General features: G+C 35.0%; 2 protein-coding genes across 13 annotated transcripts; both read right to left on the bottom strand.

Moving 5' to 3' along the window:
- Positions 1–7,419: 7,419 nt before the first annotated feature.
- On the bottom strand, positions 7,420–12,282 carry LOC105791686 (type III polyketide synthase A). 9 transcript variants are annotated; one of them, XM_012619880.2, is made up of 4 exons: positions 12,145–12,282; positions 11,912–12,054; positions 8,635–8,839; positions 7,420–8,510 (listed from the first exon to the last, which is right to left on the bottom strand). In XM_012619880.2, exons 1-4 carry the CDS (start codon positions 12,197–12,199, stop codon positions 7,543–7,545), a joined length of 1,371 nt encoding a protein of 456 aa, XP_012475334.1. In that variant the 5' UTR covers positions 12,200–12,282; the 3' UTR covers positions 7,420–7,542. The 9 variants fall into 9 exon arrangements, 8 of the variants coding, with proteins under 8 accessions (XP_012475334.1, XP_052490542.1, XP_012475336.1 ...); XM_052634582.1 differs by lacking the exons at positions 11,912–12,054; positions 12,145–12,282 and adding exons at positions 9,139–9,372; positions 9,502–9,907; XM_012619882.2 differs by lacking the exons at positions 11,912–12,054; positions 12,145–12,282 and adding exons at positions 9,334–9,372; positions 9,502–9,907.
- A 674-nt stretch (positions 12,283–12,956) lies between these two features.
- Positions 12,957–19,351, bottom strand: LOC105791683 (probable helicase CHR10). Of its 4 annotated transcripts, XM_012619873.2 has the most exons (17): positions 19,046–19,350; positions 18,934–18,941; positions 18,750–18,828; positions 18,494–18,651; positions 18,225–18,356; positions 17,916–18,096; positions 17,461–17,596; positions 17,269–17,386; positions 16,382–16,471; positions 16,036–16,143; positions 15,756–15,959; positions 15,303–15,428; positions 14,575–15,230; positions 13,961–14,106; positions 13,722–13,874; positions 13,259–13,373; positions 12,957–13,179 (listed from the first exon to the last, which is right to left on the bottom strand). In XM_012619873.2, the coding sequence occupies exons 1-17, from the start codon at positions 19,224–19,226 to the stop codon at positions 13,161–13,163; spliced, it is 2,610 nt and encodes an 869-aa protein (XP_012475327.2). In that variant the 5' UTR covers positions 19,227–19,350; the 3' UTR covers positions 12,957–13,160. The 4 variants fall into 4 exon arrangements, with proteins under 4 accessions (XP_012475327.2, XP_052490939.1, XP_012475330.2 ...); XM_052634979.1 differs by lacking the exon at positions 18,934–18,941 and having other exon boundaries at positions 13,644–13,874; positions 19,046–19,351; XM_012619876.2 differs by lacking the exon at positions 18,934–18,941 and having other exon boundaries at positions 19,046–19,349.
- Positions 19,352–21,999: the final 2,648 nt, after the last annotated feature.

Here is a 21,999-nt window from a genome sequence, read left to right as displayed (position 1 = left end):
TTCACTTATTCAATTTGGTCCTAATTCATCCATTTTCCTTAGTTTCTAGATCATTCCACCCTTAAAATATTTGCACAATTAATTCTTTAACTTTTTTATATTTACACTTTAACCCTCAAATTTTAAATATTTACTCCTAAGCAATAGAAATTTTCTCACTTTTGTAAATTAGTCCTTTCTTGCATTAATATGTCATAATATACTTTCCAATGTTGACATAAATCAAAATTTTACTTTTGTCACTTTATTTCCTTATTTTACTATATCAACTATACCTACTTTCTTCTTGTAGTAATTTTGGGATATTACAATATATGTTTGAAAATTTTTAAGAATTTGAATGATATCAAATTTTGATTAGGTAAATGATAATGATATGGTTGAATTTTGAAACATGGTTGGTATATGTAAATTGATTAATGATGCATGTTTGATTTTAATTGGTTATGTGCTTACATATATATTTATATATATATGAGGTGACTTATTCGAGCGAGTGAATGATTGCTATTTGAATTTGATCAAAAATAATAATAAAAATTTATATATATGAAATGAAATTTCGTGATTGAGTTAGTCTAATTTATGCAAAAATATAAAATGAAAAACTGTTCTGAGTTGGGTTTTGATCGGTAATACCTCGTAACCCTAATCTAGCAACAGACACGGGTTCGAGGTGTTACATTTGATTGGTATCAGAGCTAAGATTTAGTTGGTTCTAGGACTAACATAGCGCGTGTGAGTCTAGCTATACATGCCATATGTTATACTGCGATAGTGTGATGATTCCTAACATTTGCAAATGTGTTTTTGTATAGTAAATGGATCCTGATAAAGCCGTAGCAGATGATGTAGAAAGTAATGCACCCGCTCCCACTCAAGGGGTAGTGCAGTCTGATTTTAGACCTTCTACGGGTAACCAAGAGGGAGAGGCTAAGCAAGCATTCTTCCAAATGATGAACGAATATACAAAAGAATGCATTTATGAATAACTATTTGTACAATATAATTATGAATGAAAGAATGATGTGGAAGAAAATCCAAAAGAATGAAAGAATAAAAAATTATTGGCTCAAAAATGAATGCAAAGATGTATTTTATTAGAATAATAACGTTCAGACATGAGCCTTTTTCCACAAAGGAATTTCTATCATTTTTAGGCTAAAAACAACAAAAATGTTCTGAACATTACTCTAAATAAGCTCTAAAAACTATAGGAATTTCTTTCGCGGTCCCATTACTTAGAACAGTCCCAAATTTATAAGGGCGGACATCTAACAAGGTCCCTTTTCAATTGTGTCTTTGTATATGACATTGATGTGAACACTTCCTAACACCTCTTCATATATTGCATTCACCCCATTATCAATCATGATTGGGTCGCGGATTTTCTGCATTAGATGAGTCATCCAACTTGACAATACCCATGTTGATAAATTTTTCAACTAGCTTTTTGAAGGTAATGCAATTCTCTATTGAGTGCCCCGTAATTCTCGCATGGTAATACATTGTGCGTTCGCATCATACCACTTGAGATACGGAGGTTGTGGAGGTTTTAAGTAGGAAGGGGCAACAACATGTGCATTGAACAACCTTTGATACAGCTCCTTATGCGACATCAGTATTGGTGTGAACTGGAGCTTCTTAGTACCTTGTTTCACTCCAAGTTCTTGTCTCAATGAACCTTGTTACCTAGCGACCACCTTTATTGACTGATTCACCGTAATCGGCTTACTGTACGTATTTACGCTGTTCACCTCATTTTCCTTTGAGGCTTGCCTTCTGTTATTTCCTCCAGCATCAATCTTTTCACTCTTTATGGCGCTTTCAATCATTTCACCATTCATGACTATGTCAGAAAAGCTTTTTGTAGCACTTCCTAACATATGTGTGATGAACGGGGCTTTCAATGTATTTATAAAGAGCATTGTCATTTCTCTTTCCAAGAGCGGTGGCTGAACTTGGACGGCGACCTCCCTCCACCTATGTGCATACTGCCTAAAGCTCTTGTTCGGCTTCTTTTCCATATTCGAAGGGTGATTACATCGGTACCATGTACATTACATGGTATCTTGTTTCATGAATGCTTGTGCTAAATCCCTCCATGAATCAATCATGCTACGGCTCAGTTGATTGTACCATTTAGATGCTGCCCCTGCGAGGCTATCTTGGAAACAATGTATCAATAGCTGGTCATTGCTAACATATCCAACCATTCGCCTGCAGAACATGGTGATATGAGCTTCTGGGCAAGTTGTCCCATTGTACTTCTCGAATTCTGGCATCTTAAACTTGTGAGGGAATACCAAATCTGGAACTAAGCTCAGCTCTTTAGCTTCAATCCCGCGATAGCTTTCAGTGACTTCCATCGCCTTGAATTTCTCCTCGAGCCATTTGCACCTTTCCTCTAACTGCTTTGGTAACTCCTCTTTTAATCTTTCCTTTTCAGCCACTTCATCGAAGTCAGGAATGGCGGAGTTAGTAGGGTTGTTTCCGGGGTTAGAGCCCAATCCAGCTTGAAAGTTTGAAGCACCAGCCTGGGAGTGTTGAGGCTTGATTGTGACAGTAGGTTTGTGCGGATATTCAGCTTGAGCTCGCACATGTGGAGGAGTAAAGCTTGGAGGATAGAGTGGTTCATCCTCATTACCCTCTTCGACATCAGCCATGTGACCTTTTCCCTTATCACCTCCTCCAGTCAACAGTTGGGTTAGCTTTGCCATCATATTATTTTGGGATTCCATTATTTTATCTATCATTTTTTGTTGAACCTTCTCAAGCTGCTCATTCATTTGTTGTTAAAGCTGATCCTGCATTTCTTTTTGGAATTGTTCTAGCCTTTGGTCCATGTCTTTAGTCTTTGATCGAGTACCGTAGCAGTGTTTGGCAAGTTGGTTGGTTTCCAGATTAACTGAGGAATGATTTTAATCAATTAGGCTCTTTTAGTGGACTTTAATGTTTATAATGTCATGCAATGCGAATGCATGCAATGAATGCATAAAGAGATGTTGATTCTGATTCAATTCCATTTAGAAAACTTTACTAGAAAATAAATCTCTTTACATAAAATGGATATTTATACGGCCTTGCCCTCATAGGCAGAGATATTCGATCCTCTTCTTCATTCGAGCGTTAAGATAAATCTCACGAACTCTTCAAAAAAATGTCTCTTCTATCTCTTTTTTGCTCGATCCAGGCCGTAACTTGTTGCTCACTCATCCTTGTGATGCTCGTTGGCTTCTCTTTAAGAAGGTTCAGCAGCTCTCGAATAATCTTTGCCATCTCGAATCCTTGGGCAACGGAGCCATAGTCGTGTAGTCCTCCATTAAATTATCATCCTTCTCTTATCATGTGTTCTTGGACCATATTCGGACAACCATATTGTCATCCACTTTATCAAGAAACCCATTTTCTTATGACAAGCTCTCTATTTAGCAACTGAACGTGAATCAACACCTCTTTTTTAAGATGCAAATGCAATGCAATCATAATAAAAACAACATAAAAAACAAGTTAGTACAAAGTAAAAGCAAATGAATAAAGTACCTATTCGGGTGACCTCTAGGGGTTTGGCATAGTTCTACCTAGGGCAAGTTCCTAAGGTTCATTATATGCAGTTTGGTTTTAAAGTAAAGGTACCCGAACCAGCAGATTCCTCAATCTTCACCCATTATAGGCTCATATAGATCAAGTTCGGTTCAGGGGGACACATTTTCCCTATGACTATATGGAGATGATGATCTCACGAAGTCATAGGTACCGATGTATTCCGAAAGCGATCCACTATCCTATACAGAGGTGAAAACCTCACGAAGAAATAGTTTCTCACTCCCACTTAGAAGGTTAAAATCATTCAACTCATGTAATGTGTGATGCAAAAATAACTTAAATCAATTAAGCAAGAAAGAATGCAAAAAGATCTCATGAAATTTTTACAAAAAATTATTTTCTCGACCATAAGACAAAAATTAATCAACTTTGTGGCTCGACTCTCTTGTTCTTTTTAAAAAATGTCCCTAGCGGAGTCGCCGAGCTATCGAAACCATTTTTATTTTTGGAAAAAAAACAAAAATTAGTTGTCGACTTTTAAAAAAAAAACAAAAATTGGGAGTCGCCACCAATCTTTTATTAAGGTGTGATTGGACCACCTAAAAAGAAAAACGGGTTTAGGAGTCAGTTACGTACGAGGAAGGATTAACACCCCCGTAACGCCCAAAAATTGGTACCAAGTTGATTAATTCACGTCTTAATGTCGAGAGTTGAAAAATACGATCCTTAATTAAATTAAATTATTTATTAAGACGCCTTCATTTTGAAACAGAAAACATCACACCCAATACGTTAGGGCACGATATTTTATTTTTTCAAAATGAGTTTGTCCAAAAGATTTGTGTGATAAAATTTAAAAGAATATTCAATTGTTTAAGATTTATGACGAAACCGCAGCCCAAAACGTTAGGGCACAATTTCTCAACATCCCAAACATTGAATATTTCCTTTATTAATATATACATATATATATATATATACTTTTTTTAAAAATCTTTGTCTCGAGAAATCAATACGTCACATCCAATGCGTTAGGACACAACATATTAAAGTCCCAACAACAAGCTATTTTATTTTTAATCAAAGAGTAATTCTCGATTGTTAGATTTAACGAAGAAAATCGGAACTCAATACGTTAGGGCTCAATTTTCTTGAAAATCCTAAATACGAGTATTATCTCTATTTTGAAAAGTTCCATTTTTAAATTTGAGTAAAAGATGATGTAATGTTATATTGAATGTATGAATAGATGCCTCTTTAACAAATATCAATAATAAATACAACAATTGCATAGAAATAATATGAATAATGTACATAAAAACCAACGACATGTAAAGTATCAAATGAACAAAATATAAATGAAAACATAAATCAATAAGCAAAAGAAGGAAATAAAAAGTATAAAGAGAAAAAAAGTACAAAATATTTACATGAAATTATAAAGAATAAAAGACATACACATGGATTTACATATAAAATTTTGGACTATAGAATTTATAACAAAATATATATAATGCATTTTGAAAATAAAGAAAGAGAAAAAAATAAATATATACATATAAAATATATTCATGCATTTGAAAAAAATAAAATGTATAAGTGTAATATATTGGTAAATATAAAACGTAGAAAATATTTATAATAAGCTTTGAATAGAGTATAAATATATATGTACATATTACAAAAATGTATAAACATATAAAAAATTATAGAATATGGGAAAACGTATAAATATTATGAAATGTAAATGTGTATAAGTATATGTATAAAAACACTATGAAAATAAAATAATAATAATAAAATATGTGTATAATATGTGTATATATTAAAAACGTTTAAAATATATATGTATATATATTAACATGCATATGCACATATATGTAGGTATAATAATAATATATAATATAATAATAATAATAATAATAATAATAATAATAATAATAATAATAATAATAATATCAATACTAATAAAATAAACTAAAAAAACCTAAAATGAAAGATTAAGGATTAAATTGAAAATCAACAAAATTTAAAAACTAAATTTAAAAATAGAAAACGTGAAAGGGAGCAAATTAAAACACGCGCAACAGGGGGAGGACAGAAAGAGCAATTTGTCCAAACCTCCCAAAACGCTGCGCAGCACTGGACCAAGTTGAAACAGTAATAAAACACGCTTGCGAAATTTAAAAGAAATTGAAAATTTTAATTTAGACACGCTACAAAAACAAGAGGACTAATCGCGCAAATTTCTCATTTAGGAAAATGCGCGGATCTTGAGACCGGGTCGGGTTGACGCGCGGATCCCCTCCCCCATCATACGTCGTTTCGTTTCAAAAATATTTATTTTTCTAAAGGGAAAAGTACACCAGCAGTTACTAAATATTGATTAAAATAATACTTCAGTCACTAAACTTTTAAAAGTGGCAAATCAGTCATTAACGTTCTCAAAAAGTAACAAATCAATCACTCAAATCCATTTTCCCTTACAGACTTAACGAGACAGCTAACGTGGCCCATTAGAGTGTCACGTTGGACATGACCGAATGTCCATTTAATGGATAATTAATTTCCACCGTGTGATCCAAAAAAATTAATTTAATGTGCCAAAAAATCGATTAAAACATGAGCAGAAACTGAAGAGACAAAAACAATTTGATTAAAGAAAAAAATTTCGTTCAGGAGAGAAATGGAAAATGATTGAAATTTTTAGAGAATCTTTGGAGAAGGGATTGAAAATATTCGAAATTGGGGAATTATTGTGTAAATTTTCCACATTGTGGGAATGGTTAATAGAAGAGAACTAGCTGAAGGTGTTCCATCGATTATAACGGGTAGCACAACACAATTACAAATAACAACACCATTATCCATATTTTTCTCTCCCAATTTGCATCCTCCATTGTCTCGACTTTTTTCAAAAACCCAACAACACAATTCGTGAACGGGCATCAATGGTAGATCAAACCAGGCCAAAAAACAGCTTGCATTTTGAAACCCACTCCCATACTTCTTGCACCCAAAAAACCTCCCACTTGGGTTATCATTGGATCAATAAGTCCTTAAATTGGCTGGTTTTACAGTAGCACACCGGAATCACAGTGGGGATCTCCATTTCTTCTTCTTCTTCTTCCAACTAGGGTCCTTCTGTTTAGCTAGTAATCCTTATAAACAGGTAAAAGGATCTGATATGGATATCCAATCATATCCAACATGGCACCCTAATGGGCCGCGTCAACTGTTTGTTACGTCTGTAAAGGAAAATGGGCTCGGGTAACGATTTGTCTTTTTTCGTAAACGTTAATGATTAGTTTATCACTTTTAAAAAATCTAATGACTGAAATATTATTTTAATCAAAGTTTAGTCACTGTTGGTGTATTTTTTTTTTCTAAAAAAAAATGATAATCTGAAATACTAACAGACATTTAACACAACTTTGATTCGACCAACTTTAATTATAAACTACTATTATTGGTTTTCAGTAATAGATGCTTTTGCCGTTGACGTTTTGATTTCATAGTTCATACCGTTTTAGACATTGAGAAATTAAAAATAATTCATTGTCTATGCATAACAAATTACTAAAATACAAGTACTCATTTGGTTATTTTTCAATTCTTGCTGACATAAAAAATTGCTTTTGCTATGTAACATGTGTTCTAATAAATATTCATCATCATAATTGGGGTATAAAAATAAAATACACAGTTTAAAAATAAATTCAATCAATTATTATGGATGAAATAAAGAAGAAATAGATTATAGATACCAGTTTGAAAAGTTAATTGAAACTTGAGAGGAATTGAACATATGGTTATCAAAGATAAAAAAGAACTCAATGTCATTTTCCATGTCATGTGAACTAAAACAAGCACAATATATGAATATATATATATATAGATAGAGAGAGAGAGAGAGAGAGAGAGTTAACAAGTTGCTGTTGGCATTATAAAGATTAGAAAACAAAGAAACAACTTCCCAATATGAATGTCATGTAGTTACAGGCTGCGAAGAAGAATGCCTTCAAATGTAATTCCAGGACCAAATGCTAAGGCAAGCCCCCATTCTTCTCCTCCTTCTCTCTTCAACTCTTCCCTCATGTATTCCATCACATAGAAAATGGTATTGCTGCTCACATTTCCGAAGTCCTTCAAAGCTTTCCTGCTACATTCTAGTTTCCCCTTGTTCAGTTTAAGAGTGCTTTCCAAGCGGTTAAGTATCGCCGGTCCTCCAGGATGAACTGCCCAAAACATTTCATTGAAGTCTGTCAAACTAGCCTTTGACATGAGTTTCCTGCAGAATTCCTCAATGTTGTCTTCGATCTTCTGGGGAAGGTCTCTGCCAAGTTTGAAGTTTATGCCTTCTTCAGTAAGGCACCCATCGATGACACTCTGTGTTCCTGGCAGAAATTGTTGTACTGCATAGCTGAGTTCCATGAAAGGAGATTCTTTGCCCGTTACTGGATCGGTTCCAATGATGACTGCTGCTGCTCCATCACCGAAAAGTGCTGCACCAACAAGGTCATAAGGGCGTGCTTTGTTTGGAGGTCGAAAACCAAGAATGGTAGTCTCAGAGGTGGTTAGCAGAATACGACTTCCTGGGTTGTTTTCAGCTATGTCTTTAGCTACTCGGAGGCCAGTGGCACCACCATAACAACCAAGGAAATAGAGCATTACCCGGCTAACATCGTTTCTTAAGCCAAGCTCACTGGCAAGGTAAAGATCACCCCCAGGTAAGCGTATTTCACTGGAAGAGACATAGATGATATGGGTGATATCAGTTGCAGGCCTCCCCCATTCCTTTATGCAAGCTAAGCTTGCTTCAAATGCCATCTCAACAACTGCCGGGTTTGCTATTTCAAGCCTTTGTCTGATAGTTGATGAACCCTCAGTTGCCAATTCTGGGTATTGATCTAAAATCTCCTTGCACATCACTGTGTACCTAGTCTTCACAGTAGTTGTTTTACCTACCAAAGAGAACAAAAATAGAAGCACACAGATTGAGCCTAATTATATCATCTTTATCTATGCATGTAGCATTGTCTAAGACCCCCATTAAGGAGATTTGAAACACAGTGAATTTTTGCTTACATAAACGTTCCAGTTTCTCTTTGATGGAGACATCTTGGCATTTTGTATCACGTATATAGCCCTCCACCAAGTATTCTTGAGGAATTAGTTGCCGTGGAAAGGCCTTACCGATGGCGAGCACCGTTGCCTTCCTTGGTGTGGAAGCACGCTTGAGACGGTGCCATGGAGCATTGTTATTGTCAATTTTTGACATCTTTAGGAGGGCCTGGAAAGAAGATACACTGATTATGCTTTTGAAAAATGTTAATATTGTAGGTATTTTTCATGAGCAAGGAATATAAAGGAGAGGTTGGCCTGTTCTTGGAGAGAGTTTGGTTTCAAGAAAGCCTATCATGAAAAGGGGGCTTCATAATATTTTGGGCAAAGGTTGTTAGAAGTCTGAAAGCTCCCAAAGACGGCAGTCTTTTACATCTTTGGATAAAACTAACTAATTGTAATTTAAAACATCACTTGGCTTTTGGCATGAGTAGACAATATAGGAATTACAACTTAATATAAGGTAACCTTTCTTCATTCTCTTCCCATGAATAAAACAAGTAACAAAACGGAAATTCAGCCAAATCTCTCTAATCGTTTCTCCTCTTTACAATATGTTCAAATGAAATGAATTTTAGGCCATGAAGTCGGAAGACTGGGCAACTTGGGAAAATCCTGTCCTTCTTTGCATAATAATATGTGGATTTATGGAAGACCATTCACCATTGTTTCGTAGTTGGCTTCAATCGTGAGCCGGACTTCCTACAAATTGATTCTCCTATATTATTGATTATGGATAAAATCTGTGCTGAAAATAATGAGGTCAACTACAACGTATAAAAGTACTTAAATATAGTGGGATATTTATCTATGAAATATTTGAATATGTACCTGCAAGTTATGGGGAGAAAGAAAACAGTGTAAATGACAAATTATATCTACACCAAAGCAGTAGAGCTCTGTACCAGTGAAACACAGGTTGAAATTACTTGGAGGGCATCTTAAGCAGGCACAGGATAATACACTTCATCATCTTGTTGAATCAGGGGATTAAGGTATCAACCAATCAAATCTAAATCCAAGAAAGTAATTTCTTAGTAAATGCATGATGTCCCACTTTATGAGAAATAACTGATATTAGAGTTTTGAAGAACTAAGAAATGAATCCTATCTGAAGACTCCGCCAGTTTCAATGTCAATACTTCAGACGACCCAAAAATCCTGCAGTTAAGATGCTTGGTCTACTTCACCTGTTTGACATTTTTGGAAAATGAATCAAATAAAGACATCCGAAGGAATTATTGCTGCTGAAGTTTTGGCATCCTGGTGCTGAATTTTGAAGAAGCATCATTAGCCTGCCACTGGTTTGGCATCCTCTTCGATACAAACTCAGCTTCATTTAGCCGTCCTCCAGCTTGTAATGCCATTTTCAAATTGTCAAGGCATCTCAACTCTAGATGTTTACCCCTCTCAACGAGCTCATAGTACAAACTAAATGCTTCTGAAAGTCTCCTGTTGTTACAAAGACCTTCTATGACCGTGCAGCATATTTCAATATCAACAGTTTGGTGCTTTTCCAAACTAAATTGTATCATCTTGCACACCTCCAAAAGCATTCCACTCTGGCAAAGGAAACGAACCAAGTCTTCCATCTCAACCATATAGCCGTCATCATATAGTAATACAAGAACTTGAAAAGCTTTATCCTGCATCCGTCTTGCAAGCAGCAACTTTACAGTCTGTGTCGAGAGATTGATATTCAGTCTAATTCTATGGTCCAGCATTAGAGTTACCAAACTGGCTGCTTCTTGGGCACAACTCTTTTTCAGAAGTTCTGCAAGTATGGAATGAACAGAAGATGTTTGAGGGAGATGTGAACTCTTCAGCATCTTCTCCAGGGTCAGGCGAGCAAGAAGAGGTTCACCCTTCAGCAAGAGACCAGTAATCAGAGAGTCATAGATCTCAAAACCCGGTTCAAAGTCTCTTCTCAACATCAAGACCAAGAGCTCATATCCAGCTTCAAACGTACCTTCCTTGCAGTGCCCTAAGATTAAAGTCTTGTAAGCAGGAGGGTCTTGTCTCCCCCTCTTCAATAGTTGTCTAAACACTCTCTCAGCTTTCTTAGTTTTTCCATTAGCACATAAATACTCAAACATGGGATTATATGCCGCAACAAGAGGTGTACAACCTACATGACTTAATAATATCTCCTTTTTGGCTAGCTCATCAAAGAACTCCTCTGCTTTCTCGAAGTCCGCTATTTGACATAAACTCCTGATTATAACACTATAAGTAGCTGAATCTGATTGTACCTTCATTTCTGACATCCTTTTTAACACATTTAAAGCTTCATCCATGTTCCCAGCATTGCAGTGCGCATTAATCAGCGTGTTGAATGTGCATGTATCCAGAGTAAATCTTCCATCTTCTCCCATTCGCTCCAAAATTTCTTTTATCTTATCATACTTGTGTACCTCAGAGAGCCCTTTAATTAAAGTATTATAAGTGATCTTATTCGGTTTCAAACCTCTACAAATCATCTCTTGGAAAACAGCCAAAGCTTCATCAATATCTTGCTTCATACAATACCCTCTAAGCAAAGTAGTGTAAGTAACGACATTAGGATTCAAATCCAAACTTTTCTTGCTCATACCTTTCACCACATTGTGGGCAATTCCAACCTTTCCCACCCTGCATAATCCATCAACAATTGTATTATAAGTGACAACATCAGGATCACATTTAAACCGCTCCATTTCCTTGAAAAACCTAAACCCCTCATCAACCATTGAATTCATGCAAAACCCTTTAATCAAAATGTTAAAAGTATACACATCTGGAGTAACCCCATATGTGCTAAGCATTTCATTGAACACACTCTTTGCCATATTCGTGCGTCCTCGTTTAAGCAAAATTGACAAAAGATTATTGAATGAAACGACAGAAGGAGACACGCCGATGCTTTTCATTGTTTCGAAAACCTTGATAGACTCTTGAAATAACCCCGCTTTACCATAGCTCCTAATCAAGCTGTTAAAGAACTTGTCCTCAAGTTTAACAGACCCATTAGACCTTTTCTCGATTGAAAGCATTAAATTACGAGCTGCATTGAGATTTCTTTCTTTACCCAATATTTCAATCATCAAGAAAAAGGATTGGGCATCGTGAGGGAAACCCATTTGTTGAACCCAGTTAAAGAATTGAAGAGCTTTAGATGGATTTTTAATGAGGCGAAGTGTTTGCAAGACGGTGGTTTTCGACAGAGAGGGAGACAGAGAAGAAATAGAGGATTCAAGCTCACTTGACCATGGCGTGGAGTTGATGACACGAGCCATAAATTTTGCCCCCTTGGTTTTGATTGATGATTCTGCTTTTTCACCCAAACCCTGATTTCGTTCATTGGTGCCTTCGCCATGTATCTCGATTCGAGCAGAGGAGAAGCACCTATTTTATTGTTTGAAATTACAAGAGATAAAAGAAGAAGCCAAAGAAAATAAAGTGGAGGCAAAGAAAAGAAAGTCGAGAGATATCTACCGGATAACAAATCGAAGCGGACACTGGTAGAGAAAAAGTTGCTTGCCGGCACCATGGTAAGAACGAGGACTAAGCACCATTTCCATGAACATAATAAAAATACTACAAACAAACAATTTTATTTCATCCTTGCTTCGGTTGAAAAAATATAAAATTTAAATATGGTAATATATGAGATATAAAATTTAAATACTTTTTAAGCAATTAAATAAATTGTTTGTGAAATTTAATTTAAATATATAAACTGTATTAGAAAATTAATTGAATAAAAACGATGATTAGCAAAAATGAACATATTAAAGAAAATTAACTTTTTTTATTAATTTACATGCTCATTGTTAAATGCTAAGTAAAAATACTTAAAAAATGATTATTTGTAAAATAAATATTATGTGACAATTCATTAAATTTTAATTGGTTGGGATGAAATAAATAAAGATATTTTAATAATTTCTCTTCTTGTCTTTTAGGCTTTTGAGATTGAATCCAAACGTTTAGTATTCCAAACTCACCTTGTTCTTTGAAACCAAAAGTGAATTTGGATCCAAAAGCTAGTTTGGACAAGCCCTTATTCACGTTGGATCAAAGTAATTGAACCAAGAGAGGAACAGTTGTCAGCATGTAAGAGTGGCGTGTTCATCTTCTGTTTTTAATAGCGGACTTATCAACAATGTTAAGGAGAAAAATTTCAGGCGCTTCCTCGTCTTTAATGGAACTGACTATGATCGAACACGAATTGATGAGCATTTGATATTTAGCATTGCAAGTGCATTCTTTACTTAAAGAAAAACAAAGTCATCCCATCAAATAAATGGTCCAAAGGAAATTGTAATATACCCATATCATCCCATCAAATTCATATATTTACAGCATGCAGAATAATCCATTGTACAACACATTCAACCTTCTCTAATGTCATGGAAGGAGATAAGTATATGAGAGCTCCTAACTTAAATTTATGGCTGGCAAACAGTTATGAAGGTCATGAACATAACACACAATACTCCTTCAGCAAGTTACCGACGGTAATAATACCTACAAAAGGTAAATGAAATTAGTTGATTATATATTCTTGCAAAGAGAGAGAGATAGGTGAGAGGAGGGGGATGCATACACAAAGATCTTTACACCATAAATGGAAGCATATTTTCTCAGAAGACGTTCCACGGTGTACCACTGAGAACGATCTGATCGATCTTGATATCCAATTCGTGGCATGTGGATTGAAGCTGTTAAAAGAAGGGATAAAATACATTAGATGGCTCCAAATGGTTGAAGCAAACAAGACTTGGGTTCTTCATAGCTGTAAATGAAAATCAAAATGATGCTTCATCTCATAAGCTGTTGATTTGTTTTCGGACATTTTGGTGGATGAAAGCAGTCATACATGCATGAAGGCAAGAGATCAGCCAACTAGATTGAATCATAGAGGTAATTTACATAATGCAATGATCAAGTATTTAAGAGACAACAGAACAAAAGAGAGAGCATCATCTTACTTGAATGTTTTGAAGATGTAATATTAATTAATGATGATGGTGGTGATGATGTAAGATGGATTAACTTGAAGTCTTTACCAGAATTTTCAGCTGCTGAGAATGATGCCTTTGACAAACAACGTTCCAGATCAGGCATAGTGATGTCACTACGAGGAACTTTACGTCTTGGATTATAAGATTGAACAACAGCCAAAGCAACCCATAATGGTGTATTATTTTCCTTGACATCCTCTGCATAGCAGAAAATGGAGCAAGAGTGAGAAATTAGAGACATGATTAAAACCCAAAAGGAGAATTCTTCAAGTTACTTAGCTGACCATTGACTCTTATAAGATGAAGATCACCGAGATGAAGGTCCTGAAACTCGGATGCTCGTTCATATGCAACAGGAACACTAGCAGAAAGCTTCGCTAGAGCATCAAACATTCCACCATGACCCCAGTTTCCAGAATTATCAATACAACTGTCAAATTAACATTAAATCAATGATTTTAACTTCCTAGGCATTTAAATGTCTATAAGTTCAACTTTCTGATGGACCTGTGCAAATAAGTCCATAGGTTAAAATATTAACATGAACATAATAAGAAAAACATACATTCTAACTTTAAGTGACAAATGATACATAAAAAAACAGGTTTAGAATCATTTAAAATATTGAGGAACAAACTCATTTTCAAATGCTACATAAAGTGCTCAAAAGAAAGTCGATGCAGATTCAGAAATGCTTCAAAAAGGAAGTTCGCAAATGAAATTCAACCAGAATGTTATCTTAGCCATTTTAGCAATCATGCAGCAGTGGAGGCTCACAATTTAACAGTGACTCAACAGAGGCCATTTGTTTGATCATGGAGGAAATTACCCACCATCATTAATCCTGTAATGAGCATAATAATGAGAAGGCTAAGGTGGAAGTCTGCAAGAAACTAACCTGAATATTATAGCAGGCTCAGAGGGACAAACTATTGATGGATCAGTACAATCGCCATAAACAAAAAAAACAGAACCAGAATCTGACAGCATATCACCATCCATTGGACAAGGATCTTGGACAGACAGTGAATGGTATCCATTAGCTTCCCACTTAGCCGCCTTCTTTTCCTCCGCCTTCTTCTTTGCAGCCTCAACTTTCAGATGCCTGTCCTCAGGAAAGTTCCTTCTACTTTCCAATGCCATGATTTGATTATCACCCGACTGTGAAGCTACCTTGAATTTTTCAACCCAAGAAAGGTATGAAGCCTCATCAAGACCAGGATCATTGCTGACGGAACTCTCTATCATATGAACATCATGGCCATCCATCAAATCCCCTGCATTAATCTCAAACTTGCCATCATTCTTGCCTAACATTTGTTCATAACGCATTGCAATTACTTTCTCGGCCATAGCACTTAGCTCGGATGTCTTTAACTCATATGCTTCTTCATTATTGATCTGAGCAGGATCGAACATATGCAATCCAAATATGATAGATCGCAAATCACCCATTTCAGCTCCTTCCATTTCTTTCCCCTCCTGGTCCATGACATGATCTCCTACAACATTACGACTAAGTTGCAGCTTCTTTTCTGCTCTCCGCATAATTACCTGCATCAATACAGCCAAGTGCCAGGAGTAAGTATAGTGGCCTTCAATTTTAATTGGTATATAAGATCTCACCTGTTCCACACTATATTCCGTAACAAGGTTTATGGACAACACATGATTCATTTGGCCTATTCTATGTGCTCGCTGAAGAGCCTGCTTGTCTACCTGAGGATTCCAGTCTTGCTCGTAGAAAATAACCTGTGCTATCAAAATTAGTTGGGTCAAGAACATGTGAATATAGTACTGAGAATATAATGGAAACATTTAGGGTGTGCTTTAGAACAACTTTAGGAGGATTTTAAACCCAATTTCTCATCATTCATAGTTCCTTAATTGAAACACAAGTTTATACAATCAAATCTCTTATTATGGTTGCACCTACCCATAGTTGATAGTACTTTGCAAAGCAAAAACTGGATGAGGAAATTAAGGGAAAGAAGTATCCTCGCTCAAAATGTTAGTAACAATTTCATACAACGAAAATTGAGAAAGTAGTCATCCAAGAAAGGAATTGAGAGAATTTACCGTATCAGCAGCTACAAGATTCAAGCCAACACCCCCAGCTCTCGTAGAGATCAAGAAAACAAAAGCAGCAGTTTGGTCAGATTCTGAATTCACACTCCCTTCAGCTGATTGCTTGCTGAAACTTCTTATTGCAGCAAACCGCTCTTCAGCTCGAATTGATCCATCAAGCCGCTCATAGGAATACTTTCGTAACTCTAAAAAATCCTACATTGCAATTTAGATATACTATTACACAAACATTAACAATAAAGCAGAAGCATTCCTGTTATGGATGACTAACCTGTAAAATGTCAAGCGTATGTGTCATCTGAGCAAAGAGAAGGACACGATGCCCAGAATCATATAGCTTCCAGAGTAGTTGATCTAAAACCATAAGCTTCCCACTGCCCTGATCAGGAAATTTTAAGAGAGTAATGGGTGTATTCTAAAACTAGAAGTTTACTCTTTCGCCCAAAGCGATAGGGTTGGTGAAGGCAAAAGAAGATAAGTTTTTGACATATTCTGGTTCACAGTTTTTGTTCTTCTACAAGTTTTATAGTCTTGAGTCTTGACACAACTAAAAAATTGAAACGAACTCTTAATTGAACACCTTTATTTTAGCAAAGCTATATGCAAAAGTGCAATACCTGAACAAGGTGTTCACCCTCTTCATATGGCTCAGGCTCAATGCCAGGGAAGAGGTAAGGGTGGCTGCATGCTTTTCTTAGTTGAATTACCTGCCCAGTAAAATTTTAAATGTTTTTAAAATAGAGCAGAAGAATAAAGAAAAATGTCTGAAAGCATTAGGGTGCAAAATAACTTCTGATGAGGAATAATAAGTAAGATGACTAAGTGTCAAATTAATCAATGCTTTTAAAAATAGGGGCACGGAAACATATAAGGAATGCCTTGAGAAATTGATGCCCTAAAATGGGTTATTTTTATCCAACAGATAGAAGAACTTAGAACTATAATTTGTGCAGCATCTCAAGGACCAGAAGCAGACTCATACGATACAACTGTTACATGAGAAAAGGAACCAGTTACTAGGGTTAACAATAGGAGTAGTTGGTGTTACATGAGAAAAAGCATCAGTACTATGGTTGACAATAGTAGTAGAACTGGTATTACTTGAGAATAGCACTATTTAGAAAGTTAACAATAAGAGCAGAACAGGTTTACATGAGAAAAACACTATTTAGAAGAGTTAATAATCTGTAGCTCAATGATTAACATCAAATCATCATGTAACATAGTTTGTTGGATCTATCAACTCATTAGCTACCACTCTCCAAGACCTTGGTAAGTAGATTTTTCAGCAGTGGAATAATATTGGTCCCTAATAAGACTTCGATAACTCGAAAGGAAGCATAGTATATTGACAACTCCGATATGAACTTCCAGCCTGAGACATGAAGCGATTTATATAATGTTTAAGAAATGAAGGAACGACAGCCTTGGCATTCATATTACAAAGTAAATGCAAAAGCTTATAAGTGGACATCAAAGCTGAGAAGTTAGGAATCTAACATACAATATTTTGTAAAGATTGATGGCTACATGAGCTAGAAGACAAAGCAAGAAGTTTTGGAAGCTCCTTTCTTAATATTGAAGTATACACCTTCTTTTGCAGGCTAACTAATGGAGCCATCCTATAAAAATAAAATAAAAAAACACATTAGCATTAGAAACTTGTAAGTTTTTAAAAAGTCAACATAGAACTTACACAGTAATCTCAGTAAGAGGCGGGAGTACTAGATTTCCAGACTCAATAAGTTTAGCTTTTGTCCGTCGAAGCATAAAAGCTTGCAATATATACTTTAAACTCTTAAACAACTCCTTGGACTTAGATGATGTACTATCTAGTAAAAGGAAACCCAGAAAAGGTGTAAGACGTGTGCCATGAATCCCCTTATAAAGTCATTATGTCCATGTAGAAGCCAACATAAGGTAAGAAGGCAGCAAAAGGTCCTCGAAAGTCATAAATGCTTGATTTGAAGAAAGAAGCAGATATAAGAATAGATTTCAATCCATGAAAAAAAATGACAGAGTTTTAAACTGAGGGAAGCAAGAATATCAAAACCTTGTTTCAAAGATATACACTATACTCTGAAAGGACAAAACGTAGATTCAGATGAAGCCTAAAGTTAAACAACCTATATAGTAAATAACAAAGACAACCTGATGAAATATCTCCAGCTTCTTTGAATAAAGAAAGAAACTGGTTTAGGGTCCCAAACACCGAGGGCATACAAAAGTGCATCAAAGCCCAGAGTTCAGTGAGATTGTTCTGAATAGGAGTACCAGTCATCAACAACCGTCTTGGCATAATAAACCTATCGTTAAGGACATTATACAGAACCTGTCAAGATCTACAAATTAGAATGCCTTATTTAAGCAACTAGATCAAACTTACATATATAAACTACAATATCATAAAAGAAATATGAAGAAGAACATGAAAGATATATCTTGCTATCTTAACCATACGCTGGAAGGATTTTTAAGCCTTTGAGCTTCATCTATTACAGCATAATGCCAGGGTATTTGAGAGAGAAAATCTTGATCGATCAATGCTATGTCATATGTTGTCAAGAGCACATCAAAGGGTAAGGATGGAACCTACAATATACGGGAAATTTCCTCAAACAAGTTGGTAAAGAGACAACTGATGTTTCAATACACTCAGTACCAGAACAAAACAACTACTTTGGCGAACAGATTTCAAACATAATGCAAACACATAGCAAGAAACTCACATTTGATGATGACTTCTCTTTCACCTGCTCATATATATTCTTGCGTAGACTTCGCCGGTGTTCTTTGTCACCGACATACCTAAGAACTTCTAATTTAGGAGTAAATTTAACTATCTCTGACACCCAACCGTCCGTTACACTTAAGGGACAAAGCACCACTACAATATAATTTTGACAACAATGAGAAATCAAGGCATATATATATAAGCCCAGCCACCTCAAAATTCTTAAAATCAAACCAAAAGTTCTAACTCACAAAATGGCCCTGGTGACTTCTGATGGACCTTCAAATAGCTCAAGAAGGAAATAGCTTGAAGAGTCTTCCCCAATCCCATCTGTCAACCATTGTCAAATTACGGAAATTATCATATACAAAAGTTTAGCGGGAAAATTACCGTTATATTTACAAATTTTAATTCAATTTTGAAAAAGGAACAAACCTCATCCCCTGCAATATGAATTCAAGAAATAGAAAAAAAACTTACATGTTAGAAGCTAAATTTTTCAATGGTAATGATTTCAGAACTAAAAAGACAAAAAAAAAGGAGCTACCAAGAACGACGTTGACGCCAAGAACATATGTCCTAACAAGCCAAGACACTCCGTCGACTTGGTGAGGTTTCAGCGTCGCGGTGACTCCAAATTCTACACAATCCACCGCATCGTCTCCAGCGCGTTCGTCGTACGTGAGGACGATTTTGGCCGCGGCTTTAAGCCTCTGTTCGTAATTCATGAAATTGGAAGGAGTTTTCGGGTTACAGATTTGGCGGCGGATTTAAAAAAAAAAGGGAAAGCGTGGAAGGAAAGCTAAAAAGTTTCAACGGCGCCGATCCACGTGGCTTCAATCCAAGTTCAGCGAGTCTTAGGTGGAAGCATGTTTAAATGCTAAAACGCCCGGCCCAAATATAACCCGGTAGAGAACAAATAAGAAAATTCCATAAAATCATGGGGCACAAAATATATAGTTGCTTATGTGTCTTTTACGCCATTATATTTATTTATTTTTAATATTTTTTATTTTCCCACGTTTCTTTTTCTTTTCATTTTTTCTTCTTCCCCTACTTCTTATGTGTTTTTTATTTTTTATTTATAAAATCACGGACACAAAAATTTGTCGAAACCATTTTTATTATTTTGGAAAAAAATAAAATTTAGTTGTCGACTTTAAAATAAAAAATTGGGAGTCGCCACCAATCTTTTATTAAGGTGTGATTTGGTCACCTAAAAAACGAATTTGGTCTACGAGTTTCAGAAAAACGGATTCGGGAGTCAGTTACATACGAGGAAGGATTAGCACCCTCGTAACACCCAAAAATTGGTACCGAATTGATTAATTAATGTCTTAAAGTCGAGAGTTAAAATATGCGATCATTAATTAAATTAAATTATTTATTAAGACTTTCTCATTTTGAAAAAAAAAAGAAAAATATCACACCCAATGCGTTAGGGCACAACATTTTATTCTCTTCAAGACGAGTTAGTCCAAAAAACTAGCGTAATAAAATTTTAAGAAAATATCTAATTGTTTAAAATTTATGAAGAAATCACAGCCCAATACGTTAGGGCACAATTTCCTAAAATCCCAAACATTCAATAGTTCCTTTATTTTAAAAAAAAATATTTGTCTCGACATGTCACATCCAATACATTAGGACACAACATATTGAATTCCCGATGACAAGTTTTATTTTGTTTGATTAAAGAGCAATCCTCGATTGTTAGATTTTACGAAGAAAATCGGAACCAAATACGTTAGGGCTCAATTTTCTTGAAAATCCTAAATACGAGTATTTTCTCTATTTTGAAAAACTCTATTTTTAAATTCGAGTAAAAAGATGACGTAATGTTATGTTGAATGTATGAATAGATGCCTCTTTAACAAATATCAATAATAAATACAACAATTGTATAGAAATAATATGAATAAATAAATAAATAAAAATAATGACATGCAAAATATCAAATAAAAGAGTAAAATAAAAATATGAAAACATAAGTTGATAAACAAATGATTGAAATAAGCAAAAACGTATAAAGAAAAGAAAGTGCATAACATATACATTGAATCTATGAAAAAAAGCATACATATGAATTTACATATAAACTTTGGATTATAAAATTTATATAAAGTATATAATGTATAAAAAATATGGGTTAAAAATATAAGTAGGTATTTAAGCATCTTTGAAAAAATATATGTATTTATATAGATATAAAAGAATATTTATTAAAGAAAATAAATATACCTGTACATAAATATATATATATATATGTATAGATGAAAAATATTAAATAATATCTACATTAAAAAATATATGTGTATAAATATAAGAAAAATATTAGTTTGAAAAATATAAATATGTACATAACAATGAATATACATATATATAGATTTAAAAGAAAAAAATAATTACATAAAAATAATAATTTCATTGTTTAAATTAATTAATTCTTAAAGATAACAAAAAGACTAATTTGAATTAAAGGATTGAAGTTTGGGGCAAATCCACAAATAAATGGAGACTGGAGGACCCTATTGAACATGTCAATAATTCGGAGGGGCTGGAAAGGAAATTATCCCTTCTCCTCCAAAACGGCGTCATTCAGATAGGATTAAATTGGAATCGAAGAAAAATTAAAGGGATGAATTTTTAAAAAATAAAAGAAACCTAATAGTAAAACCTTTAAAAGGCGGAGGGGCTAAAAGCGCAATTTTCCCCTCCACTCAAAAACGCGCGGACCCTAGGCTGGGTCGGGTCAGTTTCGGGTTGACCCATGCCCAAAACGGCGCCGTTTTAATTAGCTATTTAAACCAAAAATCCTTTCAAAATTTTCATTTTTTTCAACCTTTAAAAAAACTTCAAAAAACTTCAAAAAAGGCTCTCCCCTCCCCAGCCATCCGGGCACCGGTCCGGCCATCGGCCACCACGCCGGCCGCCGACCTCCGGCTCCAGCACCGCCATCTGCTGTGGCCGAAAAAGGAGAAAATCTCCTATTCGGTTCCTTGGGCCTCTCTAAACCCAAATCTGGGTTTGGAGTTTTCAGAAAATCGACAGAAGCCGCAAATAAATCGAGGAAACCCTTCGGTTTCCGGCCACCGATCCTCGGCGTGGCTCCCTCAAACGCTTCAGCGCCGCCTCAGAGTCCAAAGAAAGGTAATTTCTTTCGTTTTTTTGATTCAATATTATTTGTTTTTTAAAAAAGAAGAAAAAAGAAATATATATATGTATAAATAACAATAGAAAAATAAACAAAAATTGAAAATATCAACCTTTAATTCCGATTGACTCTCTGTTTGTGCTATGAAATTGCTTGTTTTTTTTATTTGATTTTTTCCTCTCCTTTTACAATATTGAATCTGCTTTTTTATAGGAGTTTATGAAAAAAGAAAAAAAGTAAGACATATCTAATACATTATTTGCTTGGTGATTTTCTTGGATTTTCTTGCTATTCTGCTAATATTATTCTGTTGCCTTTCTTGCCGTACGGATTTGGAGAAGGCGCGC

This window comes from Gossypium raimondii, chromosome 8 (genome assembly GCF_025698545.1).
Source record: "Gossypium raimondii isolate GPD5lz chromosome 8, ASM2569854v1, whole genome shotgun sequence".
Taxonomy (NCBI): Eukaryota; Viridiplantae; Streptophyta; class Magnoliopsida; order Malvales; family Malvaceae; genus Gossypium; species Gossypium raimondii.
The sequence above is the reverse complement of the archived record's forward strand: the minus strand, read 5'-3'. Positions and strand labels throughout refer to the sequence as shown.

Excerpts from the sequence above, each read along its gene's own strand:
- LOC105791686 (XM_012619880.2), bottom strand. The coding sequence starts at position 12,199 with ATGGTGCCGGCAAGCAACTTTTTCTCTACCAGTGTCCGCTTCGATTTG. Across the intron at positions 8,840-11,911 it reads CAACTCCACGCCATGGTCAA|GCCCTCCTAAAGATGTCAAA; the intron begins GTGAGCTTGAAT and ends TCTTCTTTCCAG. Across the intron at positions 8,511-8,634 it reads AGAGAAACTGGAACGTTTAT|GTAAAACAACTACTGTGAAG; the intron begins GTAAGCAAAAAT and ends TCTCTTTGGTAG.
- LOC105791683 (XM_012619873.2), bottom strand. The coding sequence starts at position 19,226 with ATGAATTACGAACAGAGGCTTAAAGCCGCGGCCAAAATCGTCCTCACG. Across the intron at positions 16,472-17,268 it reads ATCAATCTTTACAAAATATT|GTAATTCAACTAAGAAAAGC; the intron begins GTATGTTAGATT and ends TTTACTGGGCAG. Across the intron at positions 16,144-16,381 it reads AGGGTGAACACCTTGTTCAG|GGCAGTGGGAAGCTTATGGT; the intron begins GTATTGCACTTT and ends TTTCCTGATCAG.